Source organism: Perca fluviatilis, chromosome 12, assembly GCF_010015445.1.
Source record: "Perca fluviatilis chromosome 12, GENO_Pfluv_1.0, whole genome shotgun sequence".
Classification (NCBI taxonomy): domain Eukaryota; kingdom Metazoa; phylum Chordata; class Actinopteri; order Perciformes; family Percidae; genus Perca; species Perca fluviatilis.
This window is the reverse complement of record NC_053123.1, coordinates 5,473,502-5,489,544: the sequence shown is the minus strand read 5'-3', so window position 1 is coordinate 5,489,544 and position 16,043 is coordinate 5,473,502. Positions and strand designations below refer to the sequence as shown.

The window sequence follows — 16,043 nt, the reverse complement described above, 5'->3', positions numbered from 1 at the left end:
TTTTAGTACTGATTAAACAAACCTGATATAATAGAAGTGAATGAATTAGAGAGCTTTAGAGGTGCTGGTAGGCTGGTTTTTAAACGTTGCTATGCTAGGCTAAGTTAACTGTAGCTTCATATGTACTGTACAGACATGAGAGTGGTATTGATTTTCTCAGCGAACTCGCGGCAAGAAAGTGAATAAGCTCATTTCCCAAAATGTTGGTCTTTAAAGTTCCTAACTTGTTTGTTAACTTGAAACTGAGCTTGGAATTAAATGACTAACACTGGCTAACGAGAGGAACAAACAGCCCAAACCTGAAGCATCTGAATCATGTTTATAAAGATTATCCTCCGTGATAAATCTAACCATTCAGTAATTAGTCTTTATTTAATTTTTTTTGGCAGTCACATTATCCACAACTCATTTCCACAAACACATACCAGTGCAGTTTTAAATGCATGAGCACACTCCATGCTGACTAATGTCTCTCCTATTCGGCCAAAAGGCCACAGCTCACATTCCCTGTGTTATCTGAATAATAACGAGCATCAGCAGCCGCGGCTCAGTTTGATGATGCATTCAGCAGAATCCATTAGTCTCTCTTAAATAAAGGATGATATATGAGCTCTGCTCTGCTGGGCCAAAACAGAACGGCCTTGAGCATACAGTAAGTGCTCCTTTGAAATTCTCCACGCTGAAATTACGAGCCCTGGGGACATCTCATGGATAACATTATGGCCTGAATGATAGCAGAAGCAGAAACTTTGCTGATGTGTGTAGTTCTTCTGCTTGAACTAAATGCAAAACAAGCCACAGGTGCTACTTTATTGAACGATCGTAATGGTCCCATGTTGTAAAAAGGGAGATTTCTATATATCTTTTATGTTATAAAATAGGTCCATGTGCTTTAAAAATACTGTGAAAGTATCAAACTGCAGAACTCAGAAACTGTGACTTTAAACGTCAGGACTTCCGTACGGTTGTGATGTCACAACTATACTATATATAGGCTGAAAGTGCCGCTACAGTGCCATTGCAGTAATTCCCCGGCTGCAATGACAGAGACCAAAGAGCGCAGATGCAGCAGACTGGGCTTTTTTTTTGGGGGGGGGCTTAAAAAGACAGACGCTTAAACGGAGCGTTTCAGACTGATACAACAACACATTCTCACTTCCAGCGAGTTAAACAGAGATGCTTGATCAGGTACCTTTGGCGTTTGTTACTGACGCAAAAAGTCTCCTTTAGCGGCAGGCCTCTTGGCATTGCTTTTTGACAGTCTGGGTCGGACCGATTTAGCATAATTTAAAAAATGTACATTTTACTGACATGCGGCACAAAAATGGGACAGTTAGAATTGGTAAAACATCGTGGGTGTTGGTTAGAAAAAGACCGAGGGTGAATACAGGTATATTCAGACAGACAGTATGAGAAAAATAATGTGTTTGTGTTAACATTAAAGCATGTAAACATGTTCTAGTAGAAAGCCAAAATACAATTATGAATCAAAACAATTTGAATAGTGTGGGACCTTTAATTTTAAAAGTGCAAATTGAATGAGAATGATTTTATGAAAATCCCCAAAATGTGAAAAAAAATACTCATCTAAATTAAATTAAATGATTATGTTATGTAAAAATAGTACCCTATGTGTCTGTTGAAAAGGAAGTACGGTGAAGTACATTGCCATTTCAACGTCATAGTTTCCAGCAAACATTGTGTGCTAATGAGAGTCTATAAAGTGAGGTATAGGACCCAGTCCAACTGTCTTCCCTGAGGTTTTTATTGCCCTTTTTCTTCAATAAAAGGACACTAAACTGCTGCAGCACATGCATTCAGTACATACACCCAACATCAGATTGGAAAAACTGCCTGGATTCCCTCTGTACTAATATACTATAAAAGTCAGTGCATCCTCTGTACATTTCTGCTCTCATACGATGATTATCATGATTTAACCATTTATGTTTCTTTCCTTCTGGCAGTGGTAACACAGTGGAACAAACAGAAGTTAACCCAGTGACATAAGAAAGACAATGTTCTCCAGCGTTGTTCAGTTTCTTGTTTGCAAGCTAAAATGTGACAGAATCTGATACAACCACACATTCTCACATCCAGCGAGTCAAATAGCGATGCTTGATCAGGTACCTTTGGCATTTGTTACTGAGGCACAAAGTCTCCTTTAGCGGCGGGACTCTTGGCATTGCTTTTTGACAGTCTGGGTCGGACCGATTTAGCATAATTTAAAAAATGTACATTTTACTGACATGCGGCACAAAGATGGGACAGTTAGAATTGGTAAAACATTGTGGGTGTTGGTTAATGTATGTTTAAGTGTCACAAGGGAGGGTTAGGGGTAACTAGGGTTAGGGTTTTTGATCTTTCATACTTGCTACCGTTGTAACTCTTAATACTACACCATCTTACAGCGCCGTGGTCAAGCTACTGCTATGCCCGGTGCGTTCCATACAGACACTAAAGGGTGATTTTGGCGTAGCTGTCTGGCGCTGAGAGGCACTGACCAAGCATCCCTGTTTGACAAGTTAGGAATGAGAACGGGTTGGATAAAAACAGTTAACAAAAAGATCTCGCCCATGCTTACCAGGATGTCCCCTTTCAGGAGCAGACCGGGTTCAATGGTGATACAGATGCTGGTCTGGCTGTCACCCTGAACATTACTGCAAAAGACAAAAAAAGCCACAACATGTTAGAAACAAGCCTGCTGATCACAGTTCTATCCAACATCCACTGTATCAGATTTCTTTTTTGATGTTGCTTGTCTGGGTATAACCATGCCCACATGATCTACAACCCTTATGTGCTTTAATAGTGGCCATCATAGAGCGTAACCGCAGAGCAGCTCTTAGCTAATTTTGGGTATTAGTGTCTACATGATTGTCTAACTGGGAGAGTAGGATCAAAGGGTGAAGAGAGCATGTGAGAGAAAGTGGGGAGGAATGGGATTTGGGGCTTTCAGCAGTTGATAGTCTGGAAGTTTATGTGCACTGATTGTGTCACACTTAGTTATGGTGTGTGCTGTAACTGTGTTTATAGTACGGACACTATTGCAAGAACGGACATAGTAGAAACAGTTCAACACCAGCAGGCTTTACTTTTTACAGTAGTAACTTTAAAACACTTCATAACAGCTCCACGGTTAAAACGAGGGGGGGGGAGGGAAGGTATGAGAAAATGAGATACAGGAAGCACATGGGGATCAGGGAGTTTAAAGCTGCACTAATACATATTTTTAAATAAGCAACGACTCAAATTAATTTGTGTTATGTAAAAGGTTGTGCTTTTAGTAACAAACTCACAGAGAAGTATCACCCAACCTGCAGTTCCCCTCAGCTCTATGGAGCATTTTAGCATCTTTCAGCTTATTGTTTAGGTTTTCTGGCAAGCGGCAACCTCCGGCCCTGAAAGTGAAGCCAATGTGGAAGTGCCTTAAACCTGCTTCTTTCTAATGGCCAACAGGGGACAACGCCACTGGTTACCAAAAATAATTTTGATTGTACAGAAGTCTATGAGAAAAATGACCCTACTTCTCACTTGATTTAAAAACTCAGTAAACATTTTCCTAAGAAGTGTACGGGCTCAATCGCTACTTTCAAGTCTTCTTCAAAACAGCTAACAGTTAATTGAAACATTTTGGTTGCCTAAAAATTTCTTGTTCAGAGTTTGGTAGTACTCAAAGAAGGAGTCAGCAGTTCATTTTTTCCAGGAAGTACATTTTGTTTTAATTTTTAATTAATTTTGACAATCTGAAGTCAGTGGAAAAATCAGCACTTTTAGTGGATGGAAAATGATGGTGCGTAAATGCCCCATAGGATTACATTGCTGCCCATTTCACAGCTACTGGCTGAAGGGCTCTAATTTAAATATTGGACCAATTTCAAAAAGTGTAGTTCCCATTTAGTCACTTAGACACAAAACCATGGGAAAATAGGGTCCAGGTTTAAAAATACAGAAATTCCGTTCCTGTGCATCTAACTTTGCATCTCTTGGCACGGGAACCAATATTTTACCATTTCTGCTTGTTCTGTTTGTTACATCTTAATAATAGACTTACAGATTCACACATATATAATTAGGTGGGCGCTTAGGCCATGAACTGCATTAGACTTTAAACATTTTCAATTAGTTGAAAACATAAGTTTAAGAGCAGCAGATACAGAAATACTTTTTTATTACGGCGGCACACCAATAAACTACTGTAATGTCAACCGTTAAACTGTTCAGTAGTGAGTTAAGTGTACAAATTGCACTTTTAGCTATATGGAAACGGCATGATCTGACCTTTGCACGCATGTTTTTCAGATAGGAAAAAGCTGACTTTTACTGTTCACCCAGATATAATAATATGTGTCATGTTACATATAAACTGAAATACTTTCTAATGTGGTGTAAATGTAGCCTGTATGCTTGCCTCATCAATCCGTGAGCAGTGCAGCTCTCCTCTCCTCTAACCTCCCTTCTTCCCAAAACATCAACAGAAAATCAAAGAATTCATTATTTCCTGTCTGGCCCTGGGAACCAGTGGGGTCCTCTGGCAAGAAAGCCCTGCAGGCGTCCACGCAGATGCCTATCTCTCTGTTTCATAGGTTCTCCGGTCACAAATAACACCAGAAGTGATTGCGGGATCCAAAGTAGGGAAACAAGAGCCTGCAGCTGGGGAGGCTAGCTAAATACAATAATGTGAGGCAAGCGCAGAGTGTAAACTGGCAAGAGTGATGGTGTATGTGTATATTGAGGGGCAGGGGAGTTATGGGAGAGGCTATAAAGGAAAATCATTTTTTTTTTTTGTATTGAACCATTATGAGCTTGCTATCCCTGGAACCTTGTAAAAAGCATTTGAGTGTGAGTGTGTTTTAAGACTTACTAGATCCCAGATGTGTACACGGGCTGCATGGCTTGGTAGATTTTGAGAAAAGGACGACAGCCTGGAACACAATTTTTTAAAAGTTATAATAAGGCACATGTAAAATGCTGATGTGTGAGTGCACATCTGTGCATGACCCTCACCTCCTTTGGACTCGAAGTTGGGGATGCCGTGCATGATGACATGGTGGAGGAACAGGGGTTTGTTGTTGATCTTGATGTGTCCGGAGAGCAAGCCGCTGAAGTACTCCACATACCTGAGCACGTCAGAGGTAGAGAAAAGGAAGACGTGAACAGGCTGCTAGGTCCCCTTCTGTCAAATTCTATCATAAATCCTAAGGTTTTACAACGAGGGGATAAAGGCATAATCCTGTGTTCATCACAACAAAGAGACAGGGTCTTTGGCTTTGACCTCGAGTAATAACAAGGAATGTTTTCAGCGGTGCTGAATGTACGTCAGCGTATTACAGCCATTAGAAGGTTAAAAAAATGATTATAATAATATAGAGCTTGGGGAGGAGGCGGGTAATATTCAGAGAAAAAATAGATAAATAGAGCAGATGCACATATACTGAGGGGTTTATGCCTCGACGCAGAGGTCCAGGGTTTGAGTTCGTCCTGTGACGATTTCCTGCATGTCTTCCCCCTCTCTCTCCCCTTTCTCACCTAGCTGTCCTGTCAAAAATAAAAGGCGGAAAAGCCCAAACAATCATCTTTAAAAAAACAAAACGGACATTTGTCAGGTGGACAGCAACACTCTTAGACATATAGTGTTAACGTTGTTTTCAGCGTGTTCTCCTGCCCCCACGTTGCAATTAAAGGGTAACTGTTTTTTTTTTTAACCTGAACCCTATTTTCCCATGTTTCTGTGTCTAAGTGAGTTTGACATTGGTCCAGTATTAAGCTACAATGTAAGTTAATAGGGAAATTGTCTAGCTTGTATTTACCTTCACAAAAGTGCTCATTTTGTCACTGACAGGCTCAGATTAATATTCTAAGTGTCTGACAACATTATGGAAAGGATCCCAACAGAGATAGACCTTTAAAACCTCTTTGAGACCTTTCTGTTTAACCAGAAACAGCTCTGAAGTCGCTAGCGCTAAACCCACCAGACTCCATTTAAAAAAACTATACTTTTAGCGTGCATAGAGCAAACATATTTTCACATGTAAATTGGATAACCTATGTGTTTATTTGAACCAAAATTAGAGTTGTGATTGTTGGAAAAGTGGAAAGACAACCCAAAATGGCTTTTCAAAGTTTTATTTTGTTTCTGTCGACTTAGAATGAAGTGTATTTTACGATGCTAAAATGACTATTTATTTACATGGAGTCTTGTGGGTTTAGCGAACGCAATTTCGCGGCTGTTTTTATGTTTAAAAAAAGGATCTTACTCTTTAACAGAAAGGTCGGCCTCCTTAGAAATCCTTTCCATAATGTTGTCGAATATTAATATTAATCTGAGCCTGTCATTGGCAAAATGAGCACTTTTGTGAACGTATGTGAATATTGCCCTATTAACTTACATTGTAGCTTGTTTCACTGACTGCCGACTGCAGCGATCTCGCTTAATACTGGACACATGTCAAAGATTGTTGTTCCCATCAATCATTTAGACACAAAAACATAGGAAAATAGGGTTCAGGTTGAAAAAAATGGTAGTTACCGTTTAAAATCAATAAATGCAGTTTTAAGTTATTTTAGTTGGTAGAAAGACAGAGGTTCCTTTGTGGGAGAGTTCACCTTGGGGGTCAAACTCATAAAATAAACAATAAGTGAGGCAAGGCTGACCTTTTCTGAGACGGCTGGCCCACAGGAAGCACTTTGTCTTCATAGAAGCGCTTCATGGCAAACCTGTCCAGAGCCTGGTCAGCACTGCATTCAAACAGACACAAATGTATACACATGAGGTTAACTTACCTTTAAAGAACTTTTTATTTTACTCTCCAGCAATGCATATGTACAGTAGCCTATTTCAAATATGTGATATAATGCATGTGTGTGCAGCCTGGTCACGCCATCTGAAAAGTCTGCACACCGTGACTTGTACAAAAAATGATTTTAATGCAAGTGAATGCATTTTCAGGGGGGAAGATTAATACCATGAGATACCACCTCACAAACAAGAACACAATCAGGAAAACCAATAGTAGGATCATTTCTCACTAGATGATCAGAAAAAAAATAATTCTAAATCTCAATTTAGACATTCATAATATTGTTGCTACACGTACACGTCTAAAGATCTTACAGACTAAGCGGCTGCAAGGTTTAAGTCTGACAGCGAATTCTGCATAACCTCCATTACATATCACACAGTAGGGCTTCACAATTAATCGCAAATTTATCCAAATCGCATTATGGACTGGTGCAATATCCAAATCGCAGGGAGTGGCGCAATATTTGTTAAAGGCCAAATGTGTCAAACCATTCTAAAATGAAGTATTGTGGTGCTGCAGAGATGTCCCGGCCTACAAATCCTATCCTACAGACTAAATCCTTGCAAAAATCACACTATAATCATTTTAATTTGAATACTTTTCAATGAAAATGAGAATATTGATACAAAAATGATCATTCCCTCCAATATCTTGAATCATATTGCAATTACAATATCAGTCAAAATAATTGCAATTAGATATTTTCCTCATATTGTGCAGCCCTATCACACAGTAAAGCAACTTATTGCAACATTTTACATATTTTCCCATATGGCAAGTGTCAAAGTTTGAATGTTCAGGCTTTTTTGCTGCTGCTTAAGTCATGATAGCGACTTCACACTAGCTGTGAATTGATTCGTGAGATAATGGGTTTATAGAGAACTCGAATACTTTAGCATGGAAGAGAGCGTGCTAAATGTTCTCCCGGCCAATCAGTGTTCTTCCAGAAACAAAACCAAGTCATGCGCTCTTCTGATAGTTTAACAGTTTACATCTGCTTGTGTTTTGTAACAGAGGGCCATTCTAATTCGACATATCTAAAAAACAAATCCAATAAAACAAGAAAGAAAGAAAGAAAAAGCAGGCACTTGTAATTTCAGTCTTATGATTCGGTGACTATTTAAGCTAACTCATTGCTTTCTGCTCAGAATTATAATATCAAATACGTTTCCTTGGATGTCTCCTCATAAAAGTGTTGTTCTCCAGTCTCATGTTCCACCCCTCCTTCTTCTGTTCATCACATCTCCGTCTGTTCTTCCAGTGTGGGCTTCAGTCTTGTGATGAACAATGCTGGCTTATCTAGTTGTTGTTTTTTTCCCTGTAATATCTCTTTCTTCTGCCTGTTTTTCTCCTCTTCTATTTGTATGTTTCCTGAAAATTACAGATTCATCTCACTCTCTCTCTCTCTCTCTCTCTCTCTCTCTCTTTTCTGTCTGACTTTTTTCCTCTCACTCAAAGTGGGCTGCATCCAATGATTAAAGAAGTATTCAGATCATTTACTTAAGAAAGTACTAATGCCAGTTTCTGCAGGTTTCACAGAGTCAAATGTAATACTTTTTAAGACCTTTTTAAGAACATTATGTAGGAAATTTAAGACCTTTATCACAACATCAACAGAGCCCTAAATTCAGTTTTTTTTTTAAAGCCAAATATCGCTAAGACTCGCGCCAGTAACACCAAAACTGATTGGCTGCAGTATGAGTTGCATGTTGGTTCCATTTGTAGTCGTAATACAGCAAAATTATATTTGGACTACTGAAAGAAAGAACTACAACATCATGGAATAATAAAAAAAAAGAGCATTAGAAGTAGCGTTGCATGTGCGTAGGAACATTAAGACCTGTTAAAATAATTTCAGACCTACAACACACTACTCCAGCGGATTTAAGACATTTTAAGGCCTAACATTTTTAAATGAAATTTTAGACTTTTAAGATCCCGCGGAAACCCTGTAATACCACACTGTAAAAACACTCCGTTACAAGTAAAAGTCCTCAATTGAAAATGTTACTTAAGTAAAAATATGTAAGTATCATCAGGAAAATGTACTTTTTTATTGAAAGTAAAAAGGATCCAAACAGTTGTGTGTTTAATGGTCTAATCCATTCAGCTGGACTTACGTTATATTGTTGTCTTAATGTGTAAAGTAACTAGTAACTAAAGCTTTCAGATGAATGTAGTGGAAATATTTCTCTCAGAAATGTAGCGGAGTAGAAGCAGAAAGTGGCATGACAAGAAAAGACTCAAGATTTGTACTTGAGTAAATGTACTTAGTTACATCTTACCCGTCTGCAGGTATAGTGTGGGTTATAGACATACTGTACAGTACCTGGCAGATATGTTGCTGTAATGCATGTAGGCTGCCACCACCACTCCAGTTCTTCCCCGGTTGCCCTGAAAAAAAGACACCAATCAAGAGTCAACTACAGATGTTATTGCAACATTTTCCTCCCACATATTTATAGTATATAATCTACTTTACTGGGGCTATTGGGGTAGTTTTATTCTCGTGATGTTTTTAAATACAAAATTCAAGATCCAAATGCATGCCTCGTCACATTTTAGTCCATTTTAGACTAGTCTCGCATTGCCAGACCTTCCTTCACAGCACTGCGGAGGAGGGTCTTAAGACGCGTTTAAAGACTCTATTTGTCCATTGTTTATTTCTAAAGAAACACGACAATGTATAAAAGGCTCCATTACCTTGTACCTCACGTTATTGCCCCGTAGCAGACGTTTTTATAAAAATAGGCTAACGATTGTGTCACATAGTAGAGGAATTACCGTATAGTACAGGATAAGCTTGCAGGCAGTTTAGACTTACATGAGCTGTTTAAGTTTAATTACTAATGTTAACTAGCATTTTAGTTAGCAATAATTAGCCTGTGTCTATGTTATGTCCTTACATATACCTACGCTCTCCGTCTCTGTAAGATTGGGAATGATTGAGATTTCTCTTGGCACAGCTACCAGAAGACTTCACACTTTCAGACACGTTGCTCACGTCACATTTATGTCGTCTCTCTCAGTTGGAGGCTGCTCAGTAAAGCTGGCCATCACCGGAAAAGTGCTTCTAATAGCCTTCACTGGTCTCCGTCCAGAGCAACAGGGTCTATTGGTCCATTATATACGGTCTATGGATTTACCCTGCAGAGATCCTAGGAGCAGTTAACCATAGTCCTCAGAAATCCACCGGAGGCGGCACAGAGCAATCGCGCAAGTGGAATGTCCATATTCTGCCCCCAGGACATGCCGGTCAGCTCCTCTCAGTCCCTCACTCATGCCTCATTTTAGTTTTTTTTGAACAAGTTAAAAATAAAAAAATAAAAGATAAATAAAAACATGTACATTACAGCACAACCAAGAAAAAAACTTAAATCCTCAGCAAACATATCTTTCAAAAATGATTGTAGATGATTCAAATAAGGATTTCCATGTTCAAAAAGGAGTGGGAAGAAGTTAAAAAAAAAAACTTTTCTGGTTCTACCCGTTTTTTCTACTTTTCTACTTTAGTTATTCCTCCAAACCAAAGGTGGCCCAGCTTTTTCTGTTGCTGCTCACAGGCTCTGGAACAGCCTCACATCGCACATGAAGTTGCACAATTGAAACTTTTGAGTCAAATTCTAAACACCTACCTTTTTTTAACTCGCTTTTAATTCAGCCTGAGGCTGCCTAGTGGCTTCTGTCAAGTCAAGTCCTCTCTTGACTTATTTGTCACCCCTTCTTACTGCTTTTTAATCTATTCTTGATGTTATTCCTTCTCTCCTAGCTTCCGATTTCTTGACTTGACTTGGTTTATCATGTCAGTTGTTTTGTTTTGTATTACATTTTGTATTATTGCTTGTTATGCATCTTTGATTTATTTAATGTTGTTCATCTCAAAGCACTTTGGGTCTGTTGTTTTAAATGCTATGTAAAAAAAGGAAGAATGAAAGAGGTCAAAATCCAAAATTGCAGGATCCTACTACCTATATTTCCCATAATGCAATGTGTTAGTATCTTTTTGTTGAGCCTCTGCTGCCTAGTGAATGCCCACATCATTTAAAGTCCATCCACCCAGTTTGTAACTTTATTCATACATTATACGTTATCACATGTAAAGTCTCCAAGACCCAGTCTGATGACATCATCAGGGTTATTTAGTATTTTATATATACTTAAAAACCTCAGAAGATATTTAAACACTGTTGTTACAGGCTAAATTGTACCCCTCAAGACATGTTAGCTGACTGTGAAATTGGTGGAGTACCCCTTTAAATATCTGCTTACATTAGTATTAGTATGATCATTTTCAATCATAAAAAAAATCTATTACAAACAAAATAGTGGCTGGGCATTTAATAGGGCCAAAGTCCAAGCACATGTTACTATGGTTACTATGGCAACAAAACACCAGTCTCGGATTGCATTCATTTTACATATCCGTCCATCGTTAAAACAAGGGCCACTGTGGAGCATGAGTGTGTTCCACATTATAAATAGCACAGCCGCGTAAACAGTGCGGAGCCCAGTGGAAATGATTTGTTGATTGGAATAAACCCAAAACGGTCTACTTCCCTAGTGACCACCACAACCTCCAAGCCTACCCTCACACTCATGACTAGCATTACTCAACTGGCAGTGAAATAACACCAGTTGTTATGGCAGCCGACTTGTTTGTAACCTCCCTGTGGGAACGTCTTGGAATGAGCCACGGATCCCGTTCTCATGTTGCAATACACAATCAGACGCACAGCGGGCTTAACGTGAAAATGATTAGGTTTTACGTTCGGGACCTCGGTCTAGCAGTTGCATTTGGATCTACTTTTTATGGTTTGTGTCGGCATATTGAGGAGCCAGACGAGTGTGGTTTGCCACAAGAGTGTAATGTGATGCAAGTAAGTTGAGGCAACAACAGGAAAGCATTGGTCAACTCAGTTGTATGGTATTGTTACAAGTAAAAGAGTAAATAAACCTAAGTAGCCATGATGAGTGGTGTGCCTCACCTCCCTAATTTGTGTTTTCCTAACCCTCGGCCAGCCCAACCCAAACATGCACCCAAAGAGACACTCTCACACACAAACGCTCTCACACCCTGAATGCCAGCGTTTCACTCAGGGACAACGTCATTACACACACAAACACGCAAACCAGCCGCAGCCTCAGGAAGCGGGGGTCCTGATAGGAGCCTGAGAGCACCCTCTACTGTTTAGAGATCCCACTCCCACAGCAGCAGACTCCACTCATCTCACCTTGTTGTGTATGACCACCACGTTGTGGCTGTCTGCACTCAGCCAGGTGTCCATGGCCTTGCAGATGCTGCAGATTTTGTCCAGGGCTGGAGCATGGTGGTCAGGCCAGCCAAAGTCCAACACCTGAGAGAGGAGAGAGAGTGTCAGTCAGACTACAATACGAGGAGAGGAGACGAGTGGAGAGGAGAGGAAACGAGAAAAAACGAGAGGAGAGAAATCGAGATGAGAGAAAACAAGAGGAAACTAGAGAAAGAGAGAGGAGAAGAAGGGAGACGAGAGGAAGGGAGAGAAAAAGAGAGGATAGGAGAGAAAACAGGAGGAGAGGAAACAAGAGGAAGAGAGAAGAGGAAAGGAGAGAAAACAAGAGAAAACGAGAGAAAACGAGAGGAGAGCAGAGGAAAGAAGACGAGACAAGAGGAAACGAGAGAAAACGAGAGGAGAGAAAATGAGACGAGAGGAGAGAAAACGAGAGGAAACTAGAGTAAGAGGAGGGAAAAGGAGAGTAAGGAAACGAGAGGAGGGGAAATGAGAAAACTAGAGGAAGAGAGGAGAGGAAGGGAGACGAGACGAGAAAACGAGAAAAACAAGAGGAGGGCAGAGGAAAGGAGACGAGACAAGAGGAAACGAGAGAAAACAAGAGGAGAGAAAATGAGACGAGAGGAGAGAAAACGAGAGGAAGGGAAACGAGGAAACTAGAGGAAGAGAGGAGAGGAAGGGAGACGAGACGAGAAAACAAGAAAAAAACGAGAGGAGAGAATATTAGACGAGAGGAGAGGAAACGAGAAGTAAAAAGCGAGAGGAGAGGAGAGAAAATGAAGAGAGAAAACGAGAGGAGAGGAAACGAGGAGAGGAGAGAAGGGTTACCTTTGGATTAAGTTGGCAGATGTCGTAACGCTTCTCACTGAGGTTGAAGAGCTAAGGAAGAAGTCAAAGTAAACACCATCATTTGAAATTCTTAATCATTACATTGTATATTGACAGGAAAGAAGAAATGTATTATTTATAAAACAGGTAGCTAAAATCAAGCAATCTGATTGGTTCATAGCCGTAATATAATAACCATACACAACCACTATGAAAAAAACATTAGACTAACAAACTGTCAGACTTGGACATTTATTTGCACATATCTGCAAAGTACCCCCTTCAACTGTACACTATATTGAGAATATTTCCACCTTGCTGCAGACAGCCCTTTACGACAGGGAACTGAAGCTGTGATATATGCTCTCTTCAAAGCCAAATATATGATTTAAGACTGTTCTCATTGGTCAGTGATCATTCTTTACTCTTACAAAGGTTGTCCTTTGCTGGCTTTGCTAAGGTAGTATAGTAATGAGCAATGCTAGGTTACTACGCTAATAGGCTATATTAACGCTATTAACTCCATTTCTTTTAGAAAGCAAAAATGCTGTCTTCCTGCCAGAATCGTCCAGATGTACGCAGGAAAAGTGTACCAGGTAGTTGTGGCCGTGTTTGGAGCGCAGCATGGAGGCGACCTCCCGCAGGTTGGCGGCGTAGCTCTGCTCCTCCACGCTGCTGGGGAAGGCGACAGAGATGATCCTCTCTGTGATGTAGACCAGGTCCAACTCGTAGCTCTCCTCCAGGGCCTGCAGCAGACTCGCACTCCTGTCACAGAGTGGGGTATTGTGATTAATAATAACAACGAGTTATACTTTATTAATCCTGCAATATTAACTCTGTTGTTATTACACGCTACACACAGGCCTGAAATACACACACACGCTCAGAACCTATACATGCACAAATGGAGAAACGTCAGAGTGAGGGGGCTGCAGCTGTCAATGGACAGGCGCCCCGAGCAGTTGGGGGGTTCGGTGCTTTGCTCAACAGCACATTGGTAGTGCCCAGGTGGTGAACTGGCACCTGTCCAGCTACCAGTCCACCACCAGACTTTGGTTTGTATGGGGACTTGAACCAGCAACCCTCCAGTTCCTGACCCAACTCCCTTCAGACTGAGCTACTGCCACCCCAGTTCAATGCAATTCAGTTTTATTTATAGTGTCAAATCACCACAGACGTTATCTCGGGACACTCTACAGATAGAGTAGGTCTATGTTGTGTATTTTGGGCCACTATTAGATTAGATTAGTTGAGATACAATTGATGGATTGTGGGTAACTTTAGCTTCCGCTGATGGTGTAAGCCATGCTGCAGTAAACACATGCTGTTGGGCTAATAAAGGGTTACTATTCCGTCCTAGTCTGAGTTACCATTGTTATATCTGGTAACATGAAACAGTGAAGAATATTACAGTCTAGACCACACACTGTAATTTACACAGACCTGATCTGATTGCACCTGCTGTTAGAAGTAGTAACATTTCTGCTGCATTGTTCAACTTTCTCGTGTCTGCGTCAGTGAAGTGTTGCTCACTTAGTGTGCAATGTCAGTTGATGTGGCCCACTTAATACACATATGATAACACATACAAAATAACATATTCAAATGATGAGTCCAACAGCAATTCTTCAGATCAATGGCCCCACTGCACAAAAACAAAACCGAGGTGGACTGCTGGACTGCAAAAGACAGCGAGGAAGTGGTCGGGTTGATCAGTGGGTAGAGAAGGCGCACATATACTGAGAGGTTTATTCCTCGATGCAGAGGTCCAGGGTTCGAATCCGACCTGTCACAATTTCCTGCATGTCTTCCCCCTCTCTCTCCCCTTTCTCACCTAGCTGTCCTGTCAAATTAAAGGCGTAAAAGCCCCAAAAACTAATCTTTAAAAAGATAGCGAGGAATGTAATACCCAGAAGTAATGCAGCACATGTGATTGATGCACATGTGCTCGTGTTTATCAGACCAGCTAGTGGGGGATGACTTTAACCACGGCATACCCAGGACAAGAGGCCCAAAGGCTTAAAGAGGGTGTGTCGATGTTTCTGTTTTGGAAGTTTGACTAGTTAGAAGTGATGGATGCTCCTTTCTTCAGAAGCTACAGTCTGTGGTCCAGGCAATAAGATGACTGTAGTGTTGTTTTAAAAGTGTACAGTACGTCAATTTTAAATCATCCCAAGTATTATTTTCCAAAAATCTTCTGGTGAAAATGGTTAATACAGATGAAGTCAGTGACTATGTTTACATGCACATAATATTCCGGTTTTTGCCCTTATTCCAATGAAGACAATATTCTGACTAAGCTGTTTACATGGCTAATAATAGTGAATATTCCACTAATATTCCTGTTTATATGCAGCCGGGCAAAATAAGATTTTTGGACCGTGCGAACACAGCCTCCCTTTTTCAGTCCTTTAACCAGCTTCCTGAAAAGGTCGGCGTTGCTATGTTTTCACTGTTTTTGCACGTTTGTACAGTCAGTGTTATTACACTGTTTCTATATGTATCTTTGTGTTCTTATATGTATTTTATGTCATTTAAACCTGCCCTGTCAAAGACAAATTCCTGTCACTCGTGACTGACAATAAAGTTTTTCTTATCTTATCTTATGTTTGCGCATATTCAATGTGGCTGTGTTTCTCCTTCCGACCAAAGATGTGGGCTTTGCTTTTAGGCATGCATCTCTACTCCAGCCTTGCAAACTGTTGGCCAGTTGGTTTATAGTTTAACAACCATAGCAACGCACAGAGCTGACTGTAAGCCGTAAACAGGCAAGAGGAACGTAAACTGCACAAACTGCAGTAAAACCCCCAATTGAGGTGCATATTCAGAATGCGCTGTATAAATGTCCAAAGAATGGCTCTAAAACTTGAATAATACCAGCATATCCCACATGTCTTAATCGGAAAATACTGAATGCAAAAACACTGAAAGGTCATATCCAAAGAGTTACTGATTTGGAGCCAAAGCATAAAAAGTGGCTGCTTACTTCATCTGTAAACCGTATTACACTGAAAGTCGCGAATGTCCTCAATGCAGCAAATTACAATTCAGATTCAGTTGAACACACAACGCAACTGTTCTTCCAGACTACAAGATACGCATACCCTAATATGGCAAAGGCAACACACTACATAAATACCATATC

At 40.3% G+C, this 16,043-nt stretch overlaps 1 protein-coding gene across 11 annotated transcripts in view; it reads right to left on the bottom strand.

Moving 5' to 3' along the window:
* The window catches only part of tns1b (tensin 1b), a 247,597-nt gene that overhangs the window by 62,618 nt on the left and 168,936 nt on the right, over positions 1-16,043 (bottom strand). For all 11 annotated transcript variants that reach the window (XM_039817480.1, XM_039817472.1, XM_039817471.1 and 8 more), the window contains 8 exons: positions 13,492-13,663; positions 12,899-12,949; positions 12,035-12,157; positions 9,133-9,197; positions 6,655-6,738; positions 5,008-5,120; positions 4,865-4,925; positions 2,585-2,660 (listed from right to left, as the gene is read on the bottom strand). In XM_039817480.1, the coding sequence (XP_039673414.1) occupies positions 2,585-2,660; positions 4,865-4,925; positions 5,008-5,120; positions 6,655-6,738; positions 9,133-9,197; positions 12,035-12,157; positions 12,899-12,949; positions 13,492-13,663 (745 nt within the window). The remainder of the gene's footprint in view (positions 1-2,584; positions 2,661-4,864; positions 4,926-5,007; positions 5,121-6,654; positions 6,739-9,132; positions 9,198-12,034; positions 12,158-12,898; positions 12,950-13,491; positions 13,664-16,043) is intronic.